Source organism: Lactuca virosa, chromosome 5 (genome assembly GCF_052849685.1).
Source record: "Lactuca virosa cultivar CGN04683 chromosome 5, Lactuca_virosa_CGN04683_v6, whole genome shotgun sequence".
NCBI lineage: Eukaryota > Viridiplantae > Streptophyta > Magnoliopsida > Asterales > Asteraceae > Lactuca > Lactuca virosa.
In genome coordinates, this window is record NC_136430.1 from 404,636,360 (window position 1) to 404,658,350 (window position 21,991).

Genomic DNA, 21,991 nt, shown 5'->3' on the forward strand with positions numbered 1-21,991 from the left:
GATGCACACAATGAGCTCAAAAACACCACCATGGAGGCTAAGGGATGATTTCTAGGGTTTTGGGGGCTTGGAAGCTGGTAAAGAGGCCAGCCCTAAAGACTTAAAGTGCTTATATAGAGTACAACATCTTAAATTAGGGTTTTCACTTACACCTCGTGTATTGCCCGATTACACCTCTTAAATATGATTTCTAGGGTTTTGGGGGCTTATATAGAGTACAACATCTTCTTAAATATGAACCAAAACACACCAAGATGCACACAATCTTTCCTTCGCAGTACGCTAAGTGTACGCCACATTACACCTCGTGTATTGCCGTTCGCACCAGTACGACCCGCGTACTCCCTAGGTACGCCCCACTGTAACACTAGTCAAAATAGGTCAATAGACAATCACATGTGATTATACCAATCATGTAATGTGATTCTGTTAAACTAGTAATGTGATAAGAGTGCTATGTAGTTCATGATAAATTCTAATACAAATATGAACTTTCTTTATGATACAACTCAAAATATACGTCCATACGATTCCAAAAAATATAGAGAATGTCTGAATCTGACTTCGCATGAAGAAGTTATGATGAACCGAACACTATAAATATCTATAATAAGAGTAATTTAAAATAGACTTAGAATTAGCTATTGGAGTCTAAAAGAGAGTTGTAGTACTTGTAAATACCTACGCGTGCATATAAAGAACGTCAAAAACGGAGTTCGTATGTGAAAGTTACGACCTTCCGAAGATTCAGCTGTCAGAAACCCTAATATGACTGAGTTCACGACGTGAGCACAAAACTCACGACGTGAGGAGTCATTTATCCAATCTCGGAATCTAGAAGGTGTGTGACGAGGCTACAAGGGGATAAGATCCAAACTCACGACGTGAGCAAAGATATCCCACGACGTGATGAGTCACATGGCCACCTTCCAAAGCTAGGGACGCAAATGGCAAGTCTACGGGGATAAGATCTTAAGTCACGACGTGGGCCTTATAAAACCCACGACGTGGGGGTCCAAAATCCCTACTATAAATAGCAGGTCCGACTTCAGCCATTCTTACACCTAAACTTCTTTCTCCTCTCTCCTTTGCTGAAGCCATTTTGCATCCCGAGCCCCGACGACCTTGTACGATGACCGTTTCTGCTTAGATTACATAAAATCACGCTACTAGGGGGAGTTTCACGGCCCCACTTTCTAATATTTCGGGGGAAAACGCATGCTAAATATTATATATACATTATTATTATGTTTATATGATAGTATATAGTTATATTAGCCAGGTATAGTTGTTCTAAACATAATATTTTGAATATATACAACTATTATCAACCTGTCGGCATGTTATTTTACTAATGTAGATCTTGAGTTATACTTAGGATTCTATATATATGTTGTGTGCGATATAATTCCGAAGTTATATTCGGAAGTTCTATATGTTAAGTTATAAAGTATGTGGCTATTATTGGTTTTATGTCAAGATAAAACTTGTTATATGTTGTTATTGTTAGTTTTATGTCAAGATAAAACTTAGTATGTTATATATTGTTATTGATAGTTTTATGTCAAGATAAAACTAGGAAGCTATATGTTGTTATTATTGGTTTTAGGTCAAGATAAAACCTGGTTTTACTTCAAGATATAGCTGTTATACTGCCTAAATGTTATGAAGTTAGGAGTAATGTTTAAAAGCATAGTCTAGTAACTTAGGGTTTTAGACATGAAGATGCTTTTGTTGTTAGAGCTATAGGAAGCCATCGAAGTCTACATGAGTAATTGTATTCATCAACTAAGATTGGGGATCTTAGCGGAAATCCTCTGAACTGTAACCGTTAATCCCGTGTGAGCGAGGAAGTCGTGTATAATTAGTATACGGGTTGACCACCCCACTTGTGACTGTTAGCTATAGTCAACCTTAAGCAAGTGACGAACTATCCTTTTACTTGTTATTGTTCCGGCGTCGATGAAGCGTGCGGTGTTCCTCATGGAAATCATGAGTGGGTTTTCCTCATGTAAATCATGAGTGGGTTGTCCTCATGTAAATCATGAGTGGGTTTTCCTCATGGAAATCATGAGTGGGTTTTATCAGAGGTATTATGTCATAGCAGCGGTTACAGACTCATGGTAGAAAATTGTTAGAAACATTATACTTTGTCGTATACAAGTATTAATGTTAAGTATAAGTTTCCCCCTACTTATACCTTAGGTTTAAGGAATGTTTAGGTATAACACTTAATTGATAAGTAAATTATTATATCTAATATACATACTAAATGTTGGAGAGTCAAAATGATACTTTCAAAACTATACTTTTGAACGTGGAAAATGTATTATTTTATGGAGTCAAAACTTGTGGACTCACCAACTTTATGTTGACGTATTTTAAAATGCATGTGTTTTCAGAAACTTGAAAAGCAGGTATGTATTTGAACAGAAGAAGTTTTACTATTACCTTTCTGTTCATTAAGAAGAATGTCATAGTTGGATATTATGTAATAGGTTTTAGAAAAACAGTTATGTAACTTTCAATTATCAATAAAGGTACGTATTTTCTTAGTACTGTTCAATGTATGTTATAGAACTGTGATACGAAGAATGACGTTACACTACCCGGTGTTTTCGCCGATGGCTGGGGGTGTGACACCCACGTACTAGGGTTTCCTTTTAAACCCTAAAGCACTCCGAAGGCCATAACTTCTTCGTTATAAATCTGATTCCGACGATCCTTATATCCATGAAAATGTAACAAGAAGCTCTATGATTTAATCAACTCATACCTGCCTTACAATTTCCCGAACAAACATCGAATTTCCATAAAAGCTCGAGCTGACATATTACCAAAATACCATTTGGCTCCAAAAACAAACCGAACACCCGGATCATCCAAGTTACATCATTCACCTCCAAATGAGTTTAGATCTCAATTCTTCAAGGGTCCTAAGTCTGCTAATACCCAATTCTTGATCACCATCCCAAAATAGGAAATGATTCAGAACAGGACGTTACAATAACTTTTGCTTTTACAATTTAATATAATTAATCTTTTAATATAGAAAATGTTATTAAATGCAAAATATTATATTATTATTGGTAGACTTTTAAAATGATTATTATAATACACTTATTTTTTTATTTAAATATTATGTTAAATCTAAAACATAAATCAAACTTTACATAAACTTAAAAATATATAGATTCAAATACTATTTATCAAAATAATTAAAAATATTTAAATATTGTAAACATAGAACAAAAAAGTCAAATTAAATAAACAAAATCAAAAAATTATTTTTTATTATAATTCATTTTTTTTCAAATAAACGGTTTTTAATTAATTAACAATAATAATTACATTGCATTAACTTATAAATAGTGGTTAATATTTCAGTTAACCATCATCATCGAAATTAAAATAAATCAATAGATAATTAATTTTAAATTAATAATCGAAAACTATGTTTAATTTTATTTAAACGCAAACTACGGGTAGATGCTATCGAATGATATTATTCTTGCTAGATGTATATTCTACAATATGGTTCAAAATAATTACAAATTTATATATCAACTTAATATAAGAGTTATACTTAATATCTTATTATTATCAAGCGGTATATGCAAAAAAATACTATATATTTTTATTTTACGCAATACGCAGATGTTCGCCCAGTTACATCATAATCACTTGTTTATTTTGTTAATAGGTGATTGAATTTTGTTTATTTCAATTACTATTGCTCAATTAATTCCTAGAGTTTGAAATTGAAACCTTAGAAAAAATGAATGAAAGTCCAAATCCTTTAGATTTTATATACATTTAAAGTCAAAATTCTTTTGAAATTAAAACCTTAGAAAAACATGAATGAAATTGCAATTTTTATACACTGATAGGAGTGATAGGAGTCTGGTCCTAAAGTTCTAGTCCAAGGGCTACTTAAACATAATGTAAGTTGCTATAAAAATGTTATGTTATAAATTAAATGGTAAATCATAAAAGAATTATTATAAAAAAAATGTTGTGTAAGGGTAATATATTCATTTTGCACGGTCAGTCGGATGCAAAATCAAACAGCAAATTTCAGTCAGAAGTTAACTTAGTCAAAACTTTTAACTCAATCAACTTTTAACCCAGGTAACAACTATTAACGACCATTTTGTTGATAATAGTTTTGATTATCGCATTACAACCAAAAAGAATGTCCCCAAAACATTTCTTGTTGCAAGTTAATGTAGATTTTTTTTCCGTGACTTGATTGCTTTAACATTACATTAGGTGAATACCCGTTTGTTGTGAAAAAACAAAAAAAAATGCTAAATTTAAATAGAAAGAAATCAAAAAATGTAAAGTAATTTATAATTTTAATCATATTTTTTCAATAACATAAGTTTGTTTATATTTTAACTATAAAATTTTATTTATGTGCAGTGAAGTTTACATAAAAATGATTGATAGTTGAGGATAATTTACTGCCAAGTGAACACTAACACTCTTATTTTTTTAGTAATATTCTACAACTATATATATAATGTTATATCTTATAACCATCTTAATTAGAAAATATTTAAATATTTAAAGAATAGATCGTATTAGAATGAATAAACAAAACAGGTCATTAATGTTTGGTTAATTCCATGTCGTTTGTTTGGTTTAGAACTATTATTGGAGTCTAATTCATTGATAAACTACTGTTTCATAAAGTTGAGTTGTTTTTTCAGATTGATCTTTAAGATAAAATTAATAAAGGATACAGGTGAAATAATCAATAGCATGACACACATAGAACTTCTCGCTGCTACAATTTATAAGATATTTAAAGGGCTTAGTTGCTTGTTGTTTGGGATTGAGAATTGATAAGAAAAAAATTGTTATAATGATATACAAAATATCGAATAAGAGGCTATTTAAAGGTTTTAGTATGAAACAACTGTGTATAATGGAATTGATATATATGGGCTTAAGAGAACCAATAATGTGGGGTTGTTTAATTGGTTTAATGGCTGAAGCGTGAAACAATCTATTAATGGGCTCATATAGAGGACAAAAAAAAACGATTCTAACTTTCTAAGGCATTGTCGTCTTAAAAAACGATAAGGAAGTTTTTTGTAGAATCCATCAAGTAGAAGGTATTTTGGCTTAAAAAACGATCGATTATGTGGAATGAAGAGATCGATCAAGAAGATCGATCAACCTGTAACGACGACAAGGTAGTTTAAGAAGGAACGGCAGACATGTATGTGTTTTCATCTTTAAACGTTTTGATACCACTGATTATAAAATAAATAAACACAACTAACCATAAAGAACACTACGAATCTACGATATAAAGTGGAAATCTGGTGTAAACAGGAAGAAAATAGATAATTAAAACAATTATATAATTGCCCTATATATATAGGAGACTAAATAAGACTCCTAATGGCTAATACAACTCTAAAACTTAGAAATATATAGATAACCCAAATAACAAAAACAGTTTGGGAAACAAGTAAGGCTTCGACGGCTTGCATGTTGCAACACCTTTATTTCGACAGTTTTCTGAGCATATTTAATATTAAGCATACAAAGTTCAAGTAAAAACTTAAACATACATATGAAGTATTGTGCACAAAGATCGATGTAAAGTTACATCCTAAGCTTTGACAACGGTTTCCACAGCAGCAGAATGTATCATCATTTGTTCTGTATATTCTTCTCCTTCACACTCCCATAATTCAGGCAATGCTTCTCTCATATTGTGGATGCTTCGTAAGGCATGATCTGCCCCTGCCACAAGACTTGACCTTCCCACCTGTACAACTTATATATCATTGTGCTTTCTTGGTCATAACATAGAATTACTTACTTTTTTAGGTATAGTTATGTTAAATTTTCCATATAAAGACAATTGGTGTCTTCCATTCTTCGAGTTTCAATTCAGATATAAACCCATGACCATAAAAGTGGAAGCATACATGTTTAACATTAATGGATGAATGTGTAGTGCAAAAAAATGTTTACAACTTACGATGACAGTATGAAATCCAGCGGCCTTTCCAGTGGCAATGTTCCGGATACTATCATCAAAGAAAATCTGAGGGAAGACAGATAAACTAAACAATATTAACCTTCTTAATTATGCAATCAAGAAATATATAGTTCCCATTTTCTACATTATACTACTTCATTTGAAGGATTAAACTTAAAGAACGAGTTTAGCTTACGGTTTTGTTAGGGTCAATATTGGCAATGATAGCAGCGGCTTGGAATGATTCAAGAGCTGGTTTGCATATGATTCGAGTATTAATGTCGTTAGTTTCATTAATGCTACAATATTTCATTGATTGTGGTTCTTCTACTGGATTAGTATTAAGCGTTTCAAAGCATATGACTCCTTCAAAGCAATCTTCTAAGCACATCCTACTCAGGACTTGAGCTGCATGTGCTTTGTCCGCATTTGTGAAAATCTGAAACCAAAACACAAACTTAAAACAACTTAGTAAAATCTAACAATAGAACACTAGCTTCATTCAAGAAAGGTGTCCATATATATATATATATATATATATATATATATATATATATATATATATATATATATATATATATATATATATATATATATATAGATCAAATGAGAACACCTAAAAGGTTGAGAACGCGAGAACAGATCTAGACCATCTAATTTTTAAGATGTGTGGCTATAATTAATTGTTATTTTTCTAATTATTAATACATTTAAATTTTAATTTTTAAATTAAAGAAAATTATAAAGGCTATTAAGGTAAATAAGCATTACCCTAATTTTGTAAACTCCTATAATTACTCTCTGCCTCTCTATTTCTTGACCTAATCTCATAGAGCATTCAATCGATGAAACAGAAGCGGCCTCCTTCAACTCGATCATCATCAGACCTCGCCATCACCAAAACCCTCCAAGGCTTCAACGCCAAATCGGCCTCCTACAACTCGATCTCCGATCGTTCTCCTACAACTCGATTTTATTTCATCGGTACTCATTGGAGATTCTATACCTGCATCCTTGAATCAGATGAAACAGAAGCGGAAGGGAAGAGAAGATGATGGCGAAGATGTTGAAGATGACCGCATTGAAGAAGAACGGAGAAGGAGCAAGAAACACAAAGGGGACAAAGAGAACGACGGGAGTAGGAGGGACTTAGACAGAGAACGTGACCATGGCTGTAGTCGTAGCCGTGAGGAAAGGTCTTCCCGATCGGAGTGTCACAGAAGTAGTGTAGGGATGGAGAGAGTGACGTCGAGAGAGACAGACCGTCTTTGGTCTTCGAAGACGAACCGTTCTTGGTGTCGGATTCGTCGACTGTCTTCTCCAAGTACTCATACTCATCGAAGTCCATTCTCTTACTTGTAGTCGTTCCCCAAGTCCTAGATTAGGGCTTTGGAGGATCGAATTCGATCGGTGAAGCTGGTGTGGATTATTGGACAGAGATGATGGGTGCGAAAGTGTGAACCCTAGCTTCTGCAGTCTACTACATCTTTCTTATCTTTAAGTCTCGTGATCTCTCTTTGTGAATACATTTAGAATGTGTATTTATTTATGAATAACATTGTATTCATCTATGAATAGCAATGCATTCATGTGTGAATGAATGTATTTATTTATGATTAGAGGTATTCATTTATTCATTTGTGAATAGTAGGGTACTCATTTGTTAATAGCAGTGTAATCATGTGTTAATAAGTGTATTTATTTATGATTAGAGGTATTCTTTTTATTTTCTGTTGATTAAAAAAAGGAATTGGATTACTTGTAAATTGATATGTATTCATTTGTGATTGGAATAGTTTCAGGTTTTTGGAAAAAAAAAATCATTTGTGAATATAAATGTATTGATTTGGGGTTGGATTTCTATTCATTTTTTTTTTTGAAGAAAAAAAAACGTGAAATAGGAGAAAATTTTGATTTTTTTTCATTTTTTAAATAAATTTTGGTAAAAATGTTTTTTATATTCCATTAATAAGAAAAATAAAAAGTTGAATATTTCTTTATTTTTGGTAACTGATCCTAAATTTAAGGGAATTTAATTGAATTTTGTTTTATTTTAATTTAATTAAAATATACAATTACTTATATGCCTTTATATATTGATTGGTTTAGAACTGTTCTCGCGTTCTCAACCTTTTAGGTGTTCTCATTTGATCATTTCCCTATATATATATATATATATATATATATATATATATATATATATATATATATATATATATATATATATATATATATATATATATATATATATATATGACTTTTCATAGTCAAATGAGTATCTTTTTCCAGATCCAAAATGAATAAATTGTTTCCTTCTGATTGCAAAAATATAATGATTTTTTAAAAGTTGAGATATATAACATGTTATATTTTTATCTTTAAAGTTGTACTTGGACTTCTTTTTAGTATAAGGTATAAAAAAAGATCATGTGGTAGCTTCTAAGGCATACAATTTTTCGTTGTGGCATCGATAGCAAAATGTTCCTTAGCACAAGATCGGGTTTGAGAGCGTGGTAAGGTAAGGTTCCATGAACTAATGCATGAAATTCATCATCATCAAACTTGTAACCAAGAGCCTGTGCCAAGAAAACCACATGTATATGATATTCACATTAGACATAATCATAAATGCGTATCTAGTACTCAAAAAAGGTAGCATTTATCTATATAATTCAACATTCTACTATCTTTTTACTTGAAAATATCTTTAGAGGTTTCATTAATGAAATGCGAAGCTGTAGTGTAATTACCTTGAGACCAGCCATGGTTGTCCCGTGTTCTCTGTACAAGTCTAAGCACATACTCGGGACTTCACATTCATCTATGTTCAAGTGTGTCAACATGAATTCTGGATCAAAAATTTCATATGTTATATCCATTTACAATCAAAATTTTATAATCACATCTTATGCCGTTAGATAGGTATATATAATGGGTTCTTGGGTACCTTCAATGTTCTTGCGACAAGCAGAATTAAGACCTAAGCTCATGGGGTATAGTGTATCATCCATATCTAAGAATGATGAACAAATTAAACCATGTTAAGCATAATCTCTTTTAACTAGTTTGGACTACATGACAAAATGCAGAAAAAAAACAAAAAACAAGGAAAAATTAATTCACTTTCAACATACCAAAAAGCAAACACTCGTACTTGACTGTTGTGGATGGTCCAACTCTTTCCATAATTATCAACACCAAAAACTTTATGGTTGTGAAATTCTGTAAGGCATTAGAATCAATGGTGCGAAAATTAAAACATAATATTGAAGTTGTGCAAACTGAATTCGAACTTAATTAATGATGAAAAGAAGCATACAACAATGGTAAGTGTAATTAAGATACTACAAACTTAATTGTCATGAAGACATGAACAATAAAGTCATCTTCATTAACAGTTAAATGTATAGTTACCTAGCAAACAACTAATGTCTTATTGAGCATGTGTAGTACCTTTTCTTATCGTCTTGAATATAAGGACTCTTAAATAAACAAAATCTCCGGGGATATTGGTATTCACAAACTAAGCTTATTATATATAGATCTTATAATGATGGTGACACTGCCATGTTATTGGAAGTTTAGCGTTGGAATCCCACCCATGGTTTATTGGTATATACGTTGCATTAAGTATATTTCTTTGTTATCCCTGCTTTAACTCTTTATTCCATTTTCTGAATTGAACAAATTGTCATATAATATTTTATTCTAATTCTGTTTGTGTAGTAAAACATGGTTTTTATTAGTTGCAAAACCAAATATGTTTGTAGTTGCATTTATATTATCTTGATATGGAGTATAATTTTCTATTATAATTAATACCTAAGCTATGTTAACTCTACTTAATCACTTTGACTTCAATGATACCATGTAAAAAATGCTAAGTTGATTTCATAAATACTCTTACTTCTAATGTAAAAGATACAGTGTACAACCAAAACCTTGAAACCAATAAGAAAATGAGATGCGTGTGGATGTGATATCCAACGTATGTTCCGCACTTCCATTAATTATTTGTTGATATCCAACGTATGATCAGCACTTCCATTAATTATTTGCTTCCAATGTTCATTGTTAATTTCCAATGGTGGGATTATCAATTATGTGGATGGGAAGAAAAGTGTATCTAAAAAGCATATCTTAAGTATATTTTTGATTTGTTGTTCAATAAAGCAAAACAAAAGAGTCAAAATGAACAACACATGAGGTAAACCTAACACTAAAAGAATCATGGATTTTTCTTTTATTAGGTTAGAAGGTATGTCAACAAAGTTTCTCTTCTCACATCCATTCCTAGAGGGGGATGGTGTTCTAAAATTAAGGTTTTCTATATAATCCGTAGAAGTTACCATAAAATATATCTTATAAACAATACGCTCTTATGATTCTTTTATTTCGTATTATCATTAATAATGACAATACTCACACAAACACAAATCGATGTTTGCATATTTTTATTTTGGATTAACCACTAACATGACGAAAAACGGTATGGTTTCACCATTTGAGCATTTATTACATGATAACTAGTTATTACATATTATTTTACGAAAAATGGTGCTTTTTGCACATAATTAATAAATAGATTTTATATTGTTATTTTCACATAAGAAAGCATAGTCGGAAAGGGTACCAAAATAGTTTTTTTTCCAAACTTAACCTATCTTCCGAATCTGGATATATACTCCACTTGCAACATATGCCTTCAAGATCATATCTTCAAACACATTACGATGCTTTTTCATACTCATAAGGAAATTAAAGAGGCATATACTAAAAAAATATATTATACCAACTTTTTGAATGAAGTCGATAAAGATATATTAAAATATTATACAATAACTTTTTTCATGAAGTTGATAACGATATATTTGTCCAATAAAAAAAATGATCAATAATAATTCATGAATGATTGTCTACACTCATATATAGAAAAAAATATGTCAGATAGCATTAGGCACACATGAGTTTGAATCCTGGATCATACAGATAAAATATCCGTTTGAAATGGAATTGTATGATTTAGAAATAACAAACAATGAAATGATGAGTGTGATTTTTGTATAATATTATTGAAGAAAGAGAGCATAAAAGTTTTTATTTATTTTTATTTTTTAAAGAGTGCTGATATCAACTCGGCTTCTATGGAGCTGAAAGGCTGGAGTGATCCAGCTCCCACAGCTACACTGAATTCCTGACCAATTAAAGTAACCCAACCTCCCTTCACAGTGACTGCACCACAGCTTTCCTTCCAATGCACCTTCTTCCACTGGATCATATTTCACATTTCTTAAAAATTTAAATACGATGCTTTTAATATAATGCACAAATAGTAGAGGGGTCAAAGTCAGTCAAACCTGTTTTCATCCAACGAAGAGGCTCAACAAAAATGGAGGTGCATTCAAGCTCATCATATTTGTTAAAATAGTTGTCACTTCTCCTTCTATGCCACTCAAATGAACTCTCCCCTTCCCCTGGAACATGACTCACAACATTCTCCTCCAATGCAACAACTCTCCTACATTTTTTACACCGGAATGCAGACGCCGGAGTCGGAATCGGAGTCGGAATCACTTCTTTCTGTGATGCCGTTCCGGTCCCGATAGTGACTTCTTTCTTGGCCAAGCCAGGGTCAGCAGCAAACTTTGTGGTGTCGATTTTCTCTCCTCGGTTGTATGAGTCGCCTAAATACCACAAGGGCATAAACGTCAAATGTTGAGAATTACAAAATATATTTACAAATTAAAGAATTTGGGTAAGAAAACAGTCAAACACGCACCTAAAACCTTCAAATGGAAGCGTTTATATATAGTGGTTGAATGGTCAACCTTGAAACCCATATCTTCAAACATGCTCAACTACAAGCAGAAAAAGAAATATAAAACCAGACACTCGTATTGTTTATTATTATTATTATTTGTAATTTTGTATTTAATTTTGTCTTTACCTGTTCTAAAAATCCATCATTAGGGCAAACAGATTCATTGCTTTGGCGTAACGATTCAAGTGCATCTGCAGGGATATTTAGGTGGACAAAAATGGAAAGAGACATTTCATATCCAATGAAAGAAAATGTAAAATGATTAATAAATAAGACGATAAATACTGAAAAATTAGCTGTTTTCAAACCTTCTAGAGAAATTCTTTCAGTTCTCATCAGGTATGCTGTGATGATGGCTGCACTGCAATGAACACAATATATATAGGTGTATAAACATGAAAGTAATAGATAAAATGAGAAATTAGTATTTAGTATGTAAGATTTTGATTTACCTTCTGGATACACCTGCAAAGCAATGAACCAAAACTGAACCCTTTTTCCTACTTTCATCAATGAAATCCAAACAAACTTCTAAAGAATCAAGCAAATTCTCGCTCTCCATGTCTCTCAATGGCACAGCCATCCTCACCAGATTCAAATCCTTTCCTGCATTCTCGAGTACATAAAGAATCTTCTTGGAGGATAATGCGGTTTTATCTGATACATCACCCTCTGAATTTTCATTTGAATCTGAATCCCCCATGTACACAGTGCGAATCTCTTTGGTAGGAACTGAGAAACTGGATTTCCATTCTGAGAAAAAGCTGATAGAAGCCGAGCTCAGAACTGATAAGATATGGGTGATTCCTTCACTGCCATTCAAAAGTACTTCTGCAGCTGCATTGATGTTGCCGATGAAGAGGTTCTCACGCACCAAGTACAACATATCATACAAAAGCGCAGTTCTTTTTTTTTTTTTATCAACCAAGCCCTAGAATAGTTCCTCCTTCCCCTGTTCGTAGAATCACACAAAATAAATGGAAACCCGATACTTATGAACAAACTTTAATCAGTTCGAAGTAAAACATTTTGATTACTAATTGAAAAGTAATTTATCAGATTGTTTGCTGATTGAAAGCATGAAACGGGGAACCAAAAATCATTCTAGCAAATGGATTAACAATCAGAAACAGATGCACGCAAATACAGATATAAAAGCTGATTTTAAGATTGAAATCATAAAAGCAAGATAAAAGTACCGGAGCTGAGTAAGAATCAAGTTTTCCGGCGACTGTGGTCGGACGAAGCTGTGCGTTTTTTTTTTCTTCTTCAGTTTACTTCGTCTTTGTGGTGGCTAGGAAAGCGTGCTTATCATCATCGACTAGTTAATTACCGACGGATACGAAAGTTTATACTTTTTATCCAAAAATAAATACAAAATCGTGTATTATTTTTATCAATATACAGTAGAAATTGAAAAAGTAATTTCGATTTTTTTTGAAAGGTGACAATATCATGATCATCCGCATTTTGCTTACGAACATTGGGTCAATGTCTCTCAAGGGGTGTTTGGTATAAGTACTTGTCAATTTCAATATATAGCTTATAACTTGTAAGTAATAAGTTAGGGAACTTACTTATAGATTTTAACTTATTAACTTATTTTCGGTACGATATTTTGATAAACTATTTCTATTCAAACACTCTTTTTAGTTTATACTGGTGTGGAACCGTAATAAACTAAAAAGGAGTTTAAATAAGTTTAGCTAAACACCCTCTAAAATAGAGCTTCATAGGTTCAAATATATATGATGGTTAATGTTGCAAATTTATTTGGTCAAATATCCAATATCAAAATAAATTGGTTGTTTTACATTGAACCAAATGCTCATTGTGCCGATTCGAAAAACATATGTAAGAAGTAACAATAAAAAACAATTAAGACACATTATAAATAGCATACCATTAAGACTGTGAAATGGTGTGATCTTATAGACTGTAAATGGTGTGATCTTATGGACCGTGAAGATGAAGATTGTACATTTTAGGTTCATTGCCAATTTGGATCGAAAGGGTCACATTAGTGATAATACGTTGTGTATAGACAATGGATTATGGCTAAGTTAAGGGGGCTTAGTGGCGAAAAGAACCATATTGACTTCTACATAACTGGTAGGGAGATATTGTGGCTTCCATGATGAGTTCAAGGTATGGTAAACCCGTTGGCATGTGTATGTAGGAAGATTGGTCTTGTTTTCATATGAGGTCAAGACGTCCCACAAGTAGGAAGTAGGCATCAAACTCTCAATATGTGGCTAGTGGTATTAGAGCGGAACATACTCACGATATATGTGTGCATTATGTGGAGTCCTTCAAGGAAGGGCTTACGAGTGTGTTTCCCTTAGGGGGAGACAATATGTCGAGGATTGATCCACCTTTATTGGGTAGGATATTGGGTAGACTCGGAGTAGGCACAATGGATTCTCGCATATTGGTATGTTTTGAGACTTTGGAGTGTAGTATGTGGCTACACAGTATGTTGATCCTTTGAAGAATTTGAAGTTCTACTCATCAATATAAGGACTTCTTGCAAGTTGGGGAGGAGTATGTCATGACCTATAAATGTTGTGACCATCATGATCAAGGAAATAAATATCATGCCAGTTGGTTAGCTTATTGTCCACTGGGATAAAGGAGTTGTATTGGTGATAATGTGTTTTTCCTTAGACGTTGTAGTCTAGTTAAATTAAAGGTATGGTGTAACACCCGGTTCTCCGTATCAAATCAATTTAGGGTTTCAAAGAGTCAAGGCAAGGTTTTGGGGTAAAACCAAGGCTCACGACGTGAGCCATAGAAGGGTCACGACGTGAGGAGTGGTTAAATGAAGATTCTGATTTAGACTGGGCTCACGACGTGAGCAAAAAGATTCACGACGTGAGATACGCTGCAGCCCACGCCCATGATCTTTAGGGTTTTCCTTCGTATTTAAACACCATAAAGCTCATTTTGGGGTTTCTAAACAGCCTCCTTCGTCCCTAAACTTAGTAAAACCCAAACCCTAGCCTCTCATTGTTATTCCTGAACTTTTTGTTGAGTTTTGGTGCCTTGAAGAGGAAGAGATCATCATGAACGTATAGTTGCAGCTTGGAAGCTTCATTTGCAACATTTAGCTACACTTCTGGACCAATGTGAGTAACCAAGATCCAAGCTTTATGTTTCCTTGTTGCTAGATCAAAGGTTTTATGCATATTTATCCAATATCTTAAGAGTCGAGGTGTTGTGACTCCATAAAGTTGGCAACTTTATGGGTCCTTAGGGTCCCTTAGTGCTTATATGTTATAGATCTGGAGTTTGAATGATGTTGGAGTTCATGCATGAGAATTTATCTTCTTTTTCTCCATGAATGACCTAGTTTGAGCCCAAGTCTTGTATTGGACATACAAGACCTTAAAGCATCGATTTTTATGATGCTTGGAGTGTTAGGAAGCCTCCTAGAAAAGATGGATTAGTTGCTTAATGGATTCACAAGTTTTTGGATCAAAATGTCTTCCAGACTGATCTCACGACGTGAGGAGATGCATCTCACGTTGTGAGGGTCGTGAGACTCGATTATTTTGTCCTGTAGTGGCTCACGACGTGAGCCATATATGGTCACGTCGTGCGGATCTGCTGACTGTTGACTTTCGTTGACTTTCGTTGACCGTTGAATTTTTTAACAAGTTTGACTTTGAGTCCAACTTGTGGATTTTGGGCTGTTGATTGAGATTCTATTTGGTTTTGGTGTTAGTGGATTCGCGGGATCGAGCAACGCTGAAAAAAGAATTGTATCGCAGTGTCCAGAGTTCTTTGATTCAAGTGAGTTTCTCCTCATTGTACCGTGGATCGAAGGTATCAATGATGGCCCACTAGTTTTGGTTACCTATTAGTAGAGGGATGCCTTAGGGACTGTATATATTCATGTAGGATAGACTGAGGACTCTTGGTCTAGGCTCACTTACCTGTTCCTTATTTGGTTGTGGTTCTAGAGTAGGACCACCTGTCCGGGTGGCTATCTCACCTCTGAATATATACGGTCATGCATTCTTTGGATTTTTGATAGTTAGTATGTTACTATGTTATAGTGATCTGTTAGATTGGTATCCTGTTATATAGGATGTTGTTATGTTGTAGTGATATGTTAGATCGGTATCATGGTATATAGGATGTTGCTATGCTAGAATGCATTGTTGGATCTGTATGTTATTTGTACTTGTTGGTTATTATCTAGTGGAGTGCCCTACGGATTGTATGTTGTCATGTAGGATAGCCTAAGAACTATTGATTTAGGCTTTCTTGCCTGTTCCTTGTTTGGTTGCGGCTCTAGAGTAGGATCATTGATTTACACATTTCATGGAGGTTAGTTGGTAGAGGGACAGGATGTTGTGAGAGGTATAGTAGGCAGTAGTGAGCTGTAGGATTGATGTTTGCCTGAATTATGTGCCTACTTGATCCTGATTGTTTACATGTTGACATATGGTGGTAGTGCGTTGAGGCGGTCATGCTTTGTGTTGTAGGCCAAGATACTCGGTGCAGGCTGGCTGTAAGCAGAATGCACGGAGGGTCGGGAGGAGCGGTTAGGTTGAGGCGGTAGGCCAAAAAACCTTGATATTCCGACCCAGATAGACTGAAGGCCTGCGAGGCGGTCCAGACAGCCCGAAGGCCGAAGAGCAGCAGTTATGCATGCTTGTATGTTTATCGTATGGGGTATTTTGGGGGAAACTCACTAAGCTTTGTGCTTACCCAGTTGCTTATTGTTTCAGGTATCATCAGTCGTCATGGGAAGGCGAAGGCGTGACTGTACACATTCATCAATAACAATGAAGATTTCACGCTTTAATATTATCCTGATTTTTATAATTGTATTTGAAATAAATGGTTTTCTCCATAACGGATTTATAATTGGGAAGGTTTACTTAAATAAAAATGATAATTTTTTGTTGTGAAAATGGTACGTTACATATGGCTTGATAATGAAGGTAACTACAAGCTCGATACAATTAATCTGAAACTATTTTTTCTTCCATGATGAGCCTATGGCATGATGAAACCAATTAGCATGTATATGTGGGAAGGTTGGTATAAGGGTTATGTAGGGTTCCTAGGGACATCACAGAGGCATGAGATATGTATGGAATACTCAATATGTGACAAGCATACATAACGTTTATGACTCAAATTCAAACAAATTTCATGTTGTAGTGGTGGTATGTAGTGGCGTCATGATTTATCTTCATTAAGGGCATTAGAGAACCTTTTTTTTAAACATTGAGGGCACTCACATGTATCTTTTAATGGATATGTTATAGTATATATGTGACTTTATAGATTTAGTGAAATCATGAAACAAAAATGTGAACTTGTGTTGTATGAGGGTACTATATTTGTGCATTGTTTGCTGAAATATACCCCTACCTAAAAATATATTTTAACCAATAAAGGTTGATGTCAAGTTTCACAATTAGGATAAAAATGAAGGAAATAAAGTTCCAAATATGAAATATGTGGCCTTTACAATTCAAATATATATTTTAACCAATAAAGGTTGATGTCAAGTTTTCTAGTTGAGCTCAAAGGGAGATGTTAGTCTGTGGCCTTTACAATTTGAGATAGTAAACCCTTAAGGAAATTTAATGTCTAGTGACCATGAGCCATTTGGTAAAGGACCATCGGGTAAAATTATCATTACATGGATTGTATCGAAAGTCATGAACTTCTTTTAGTGCCTTTTGGGAGGAGCAATAACATGTACCCAAAAATCTCTCATAGGAAGTCACAAGCTAAAGTTAGTAAATTTGGTACTATATGCAATAAAGTTATATCAAGGAGAGAGTTATGTATCAAAGAAATGTGGAAAGTGGTATCCTATATAGAAACATTACTACGAGATAATATCTAAAATATGGGAACTTGAAAAAAAAATACCTTGAGGTTAAGTAGTTTTTAATAAGGGTATATTTGAAGGGATGCAAAAGTCCGTATTATTCGTACTAAGTGGGGAACATTTATGAAGATTGTGAGAATTTAAAGTTGGAAAAGTTATTAAGATTTAGACACAAATATGCGCATTGAAACTTAATAAAATTGGTGGGTTTAGAATAGGGTTATCTTATGTAATGAAAGTTTTAAATTTGACTTGAGTTATATATAGTTTGCTTAAGGACAAACAAAATCCAAGTGTGAGATATTTTGATGTTGGTGATTTAGTAGCTGAAAATTGTCATTTTTGGTATTTTTACGAACATAAGGCGTTTAATTGTTTTATATTTATATTTTGTAGCTGAAAATGACATGTTGGTGATTTAGTAGCTGAAAATGGTCATTTTGGACATAATTTTGTTAAGTATTGAACAAGGAAGTCAGTTGGAGTTAAGCATGGAAGGAATTCAGAAGATTCTGAATATATTTTTCGAATTTATTATTTCTCGCCGCGATTTAAGTCGATTCTAAGAAACTATAAATATAGTCTCAAATTCGTCCAAAGCATAAACACGTCATAAAATAAGAAGAATTCTGAAGGAAACGTCCAGAGAAGGCCATTTTTAGGGTCTAAGGGCTATAACAGTCGAGTGGATGATATGGAAGCAAAAATCTGAAGATCGAAGGAAGAATCATAAGGTTATTAGTTTGTTTACTTTTCTATCTATTATTAGTTAGCTTATTGATTGCTTGCATGTTATTTTTAAGATTTCAGATTAAGGGTGTGTTTGGCACGGAGCTTTTGGGAGCTTCTAGCTTTTAGCTTTTGACAAAACGCTCTAATTTAAACAAAAAGCTTCGTTTGGCAGTACGAGCGTTTAGCTTTTAGTTTAAACAAAACGCTTCAAATCTAAAAGCTACTTTATGTAGCGTTTAACAAAACGCTACTTAGCTTTTGAAATCAATTGCCATAATTACCCTTAAAAATATATTTATATATTTATTTATTTTTAATCAACTGTCCTTTTATGTAATTTTATATATTTCAAAAGCTTCCAGCTACTTTTGCCAAACACTCATATAACAAATAAAAGCTACAGCTTCCCGCTACCAGCTACCCGCTACATGCTACCCGCTACCAGCTACCCGCTAACCGCTTCCAACTAACAGCTACTTTTGTCAAACACGCCCTAAACCCTTTATGATTATTTACTCTTTGTGAAACCCTAGTTTTAATGATTAATTGATACTTGGTATTAAGAGTTATTTAATTTATTATGTTAATGCTCAATTAAAAAACCATGTGTATTAATGTTGATTTTGTTATGTTTATGTAACTGAGTGCAAGATCTAAAGATTAGGTTCAAATTATGTATCTTGAATCAACTATTTAGTTATAACAACTGGGAGATCAAAACTTGATCAGTTGAGGCGTAAACAGATCTGATAAGTTGCCACTAACCCTGGGACTAATCATACATATTGAGTCATTACATAATATGATTGAATAGATTGAGTCTATGGAGTTATCTTTGCTGATAGACAACTTAGAATCATAAGATTAGTGACTTGACCATCTGATCAAATCAATTTAAGAATCAATGGATAACTTACCAATATCATTTAAATAATATTAATTAATTGAACTAAGATGGATTAAATACAAGTATGAGTACCTTCAGATTATGTTATCTATATAGTTAGACGTGGTTGTTTTGTTTGTTTAATAATTTATATGATTATGCTAGTGACACTATTTAATTCCCATTATATGTTTTCTTTTGAGATTGAATAATATGATTATATTAATATATTAGTAGACTTTTTTTCTCTATGTGTTCGACGCCCTTACTTATCTAAGTTATGTTATTGCTGATCAGGTCCACTGGTGTAGATAGTCAGTTTGGTTTGTTAGGAATTGTAAATGTAAAACTAAATTTGTATTTCAAGTATATACCCGATGCCCTTATCAAAGCTTTTGGCACCATTATTAAATAGAATGATTTTCAAGTATATTTTATAGACTATCCATTACACATCATATGTTAAAATAAATATCTACTTGTGTTTGTCTATAAGGAAATCTAGAGAGGTTAAACTCAATAAGTAACATAGCATGTGACGTATATTTATACGACTTCAAAGTTTTGTACAACAAATTGTCTAATATGGGCTTGAAGCCCCAATATATCAAATATCACGTATGTATACGAAAAGTTGTAGCATACAAGTATGCAACTTCTAAGTAACATACTTGGATTTATTTAGAGATTGATCGGATGACTTGTACAAGTATCATACATTAACAAGATTGCATAAATGGATTTAGGTGACGTTTGTTTTTTGCCTGTAGATCTTCTTGATCTTTTTTCTCTGCGTCGTGTAGACCACGCGCACACATTAGACTTTGCAGTTTGCTTATCTTTAAGAATACCGCAGACCTTAAAATGTCTGCACATCCTCTTATTGACGCAAATATGGACCAGAGTCTTCTAGCCTAAAAAGCACCCCTGACAAATAGCTACGTTAATTTATTTAGTATGCTTCTTTAATCTGGCCAACAAAGTGGAAAAACATTACATTAACTACCAATAAACAAAGTAGTAATCAAAAACATTACATTAACTACCAATAAACAAAGTAGTATATGATTACGCAAACTTAAAACATAAATTTGTCTTTCAAATAAACCTAGCTTAAAGCGATTGTTTTAGTTTTTTTAAATATATCTTTTAATATTGTCACCTTAATAAATTGTAAATCATAATTTGATTTCCAAGAACATGTTTGGTAGTAATTTTTATGAAGATTGTAATTGTTTTATTATTGTCCAAATATGTCATTTTAGCCATTTTAGTTTTGTTAACCGATTATAATAAAATCATAAAAGTTCTAAGTTCAAAAAATAATTTTATTATAGAAAATACCATGACGAGTTTATGTTTGATGAAGGTGGGTCCTGACCCACCTAATTTTTTACATAATATAGAGATTTATATAACAAAAAAAGTATGACCCACTTTACAAATTTTGAGTGAACTATCTGGTAGTATTTAGAAGGAACAAAAAAAATTTAGAAGCCTAAAGTTTATATTTCAATACGCAATCAAATACCCAATCTGTGTGTAGTAAGCCAAAAAAACAATGACTCATTAAAAATTTGTAATTAAACAGAAAAGTAAAAAAAGTCATGAGAAATTAAAACAATTGTAAAGGTCGTTGTGAATGTGATCGATGCCCTCAACACTCTCTGTGCCCTCAACCAGCCGACTCTCGTCGCCCGCCTGCCCGCCTTCTTACTACGACACCACCGACCGACCAGACTCACATTCCAACATGTTTGTACGATTCTCACTTCAAAATTGTATTACTTTTGTCTTTGATTTAAGGTCTTTGTAACTTTGTTTAATTACGTTCAATTAATCATTTCCAATGTTCATTGTTATTTGAATTTTTTACCGATTCAACGAGGTTGACGATTTTGTTAATGTATTTGATAAATGACAATTGTTTATTGTTTTCCAAGTTCCAACTTCCAAGAGCTTTATTATTTGATTTAAGGGGGTATTTTCTTAATGTATTTGACAATTTCAAAATTCATTTTTCATCTTTTTGGTCTTTGTTTAAAACTTTATTTGAATTCACTTCCAATTTTCAAGCCTTTGATTCACATTTCAACTTCCAAGTTTTTTTTAAATGAATGATACATAAAAGTAGAAGAAGATAATGATCAACATTAACATATAAGAGTTGGTTTATGTTCACTACTTGTTGACATAACGACCAAGTATAAAATTTTATCATGTGAATTAGAGAGATTGCAATTAAAAGAGCATACAAAAGTAATACTTTTTCATTTTTTGTTTTTTACATTTTCTATCATGTTAATATGATCCGACCTGGACCCGCAACTAATATTTTTTTTTTCATTTTCTAACGGTTTCACTTAAATAGTGAACCATGTGGTGTTTAGTTCTAGACCCGCTATTGAAAAAATATTGACCAAAGATAAAATATATACTTTATCATTTTGTTTATTTTAGCATAATGCAATCTTTAAAAAGCAAACAGTCTTCTTTTGCAGACTGTAGATATTTGATCTATCTCTTCTACTGCAGATGTATGTAGATATGGTCCGCAGCCTGCATATCTTTTTTATGTGAAAAAACAAACAACATCTTGATCAAGTTTATTAATTGTTTTCCTCTGTACATTTAGTCGTTTTATCTCAATAAATTTTTATGAGTTGAAGCATCGGTTATAAGCTAACA

General features: G+C 32.8%; 2 protein-coding genes across 4 annotated transcripts; both read right to left on the reverse strand.

Annotated features, from left to right (window-relative positions):
- Positions 1 to 5,358: 5,358 nt before the first annotated feature.
- LOC145111403 (Haloacid dehalogenase-like hydrolase (HAD) superfamily protein) lies at positions 5,359 to 9,549 on the reverse strand. Of its 3 annotated transcripts, none has more exons than XM_079047683.1 (8): positions 9,458 to 9,549; positions 9,139 to 9,226; positions 8,952 to 9,017; positions 8,755 to 8,852; positions 8,455 to 8,580; positions 6,201 to 6,443; positions 6,005 to 6,070; positions 5,359 to 5,788 (listed from the first exon to the last, which is right to left on the reverse strand). In XM_079047683.1, the coding sequence occupies exons 2-8, from the start codon at positions 9,188 to 9,190 to the stop codon at positions 5,630 to 5,632; spliced, it is 810 nt and encodes a 269-aa protein (XP_078903809.1). In that variant the 5' UTR covers positions 9,191 to 9,226; positions 9,458 to 9,549; the 3' UTR covers positions 5,359 to 5,629. The 3 variants fall into 3 exon arrangements, with proteins under 3 accessions (XP_078903809.1, XP_078903810.1, XP_078903811.1); XM_079047684.1 differs by having other exon boundaries at positions 9,419 to 9,483; XM_079047685.1 differs by lacking the exon at positions 8,455 to 8,580.
- Positions 9,550 to 10,933: 1,384 nt separating this feature from the next.
- LOC145111402 (uncharacterized) lies at positions 10,934 to 13,179 on the reverse strand. Its single transcript, XM_079047682.1, has 7 exons — positions 13,025 to 13,179; positions 12,278 to 12,777; positions 12,134 to 12,186; positions 11,952 to 12,016; positions 11,784 to 11,862; positions 11,362 to 11,688; positions 10,934 to 11,273 (listed from the first exon to the last, which is right to left on the reverse strand). The coding sequence occupies exons 2-7, from the start codon at positions 12,709 to 12,711 to the stop codon at positions 11,119 to 11,121; spliced, it is 1,113 nt and encodes a 370-aa protein (XP_078903808.1). The 5' UTR covers positions 12,712 to 12,777; positions 13,025 to 13,179; the 3' UTR covers positions 10,934 to 11,118.
- Between the last annotated feature and the right edge of the window lie 8,812 nt (positions 13,180 to 21,991).

Coding starts and splice junctions, on each gene's coding strand:
- LOC145111402 (XM_079047682.1), bottom strand. CDS start 12,711: ATGTTGTACTTGGTGCGTGAGAACCTCTTCATCGGCAACATCAATGCA. Junction 12,187..12,277: donor TTTGCAGGTGTATCCAGAAG/GTAAATCAAAAT, acceptor TGTTCATTGCAG/TGCAGCCATCATCACAGCAT. Junction 12,017..12,133: donor TGAAAGAATTTCTCTAGAAG/GTTTGAAAACAG, acceptor ATATCCCTGCAG/ATGCACTTGAATCGTTACGC.
- LOC145111403 (XM_079047683.1), bottom strand. CDS start 9,190: ATGGAAAGAGTTGGACCATCCACAACAGTCAAGTACGAGTGTTTGCTT. Junction 9,018..9,138: donor GTACGAGTGTTTGCTTTTTG/GTATGTTGAAAG, acceptor CATCATTCTTAG/ATATGGATGATACACTATAC. Junction 6,071..6,200: donor ATATTGACCCTAACAAAACC/GTAAGCTAAACT, acceptor GTCTTCCCTCAG/ATTTTCTTTGATGATAGTAT.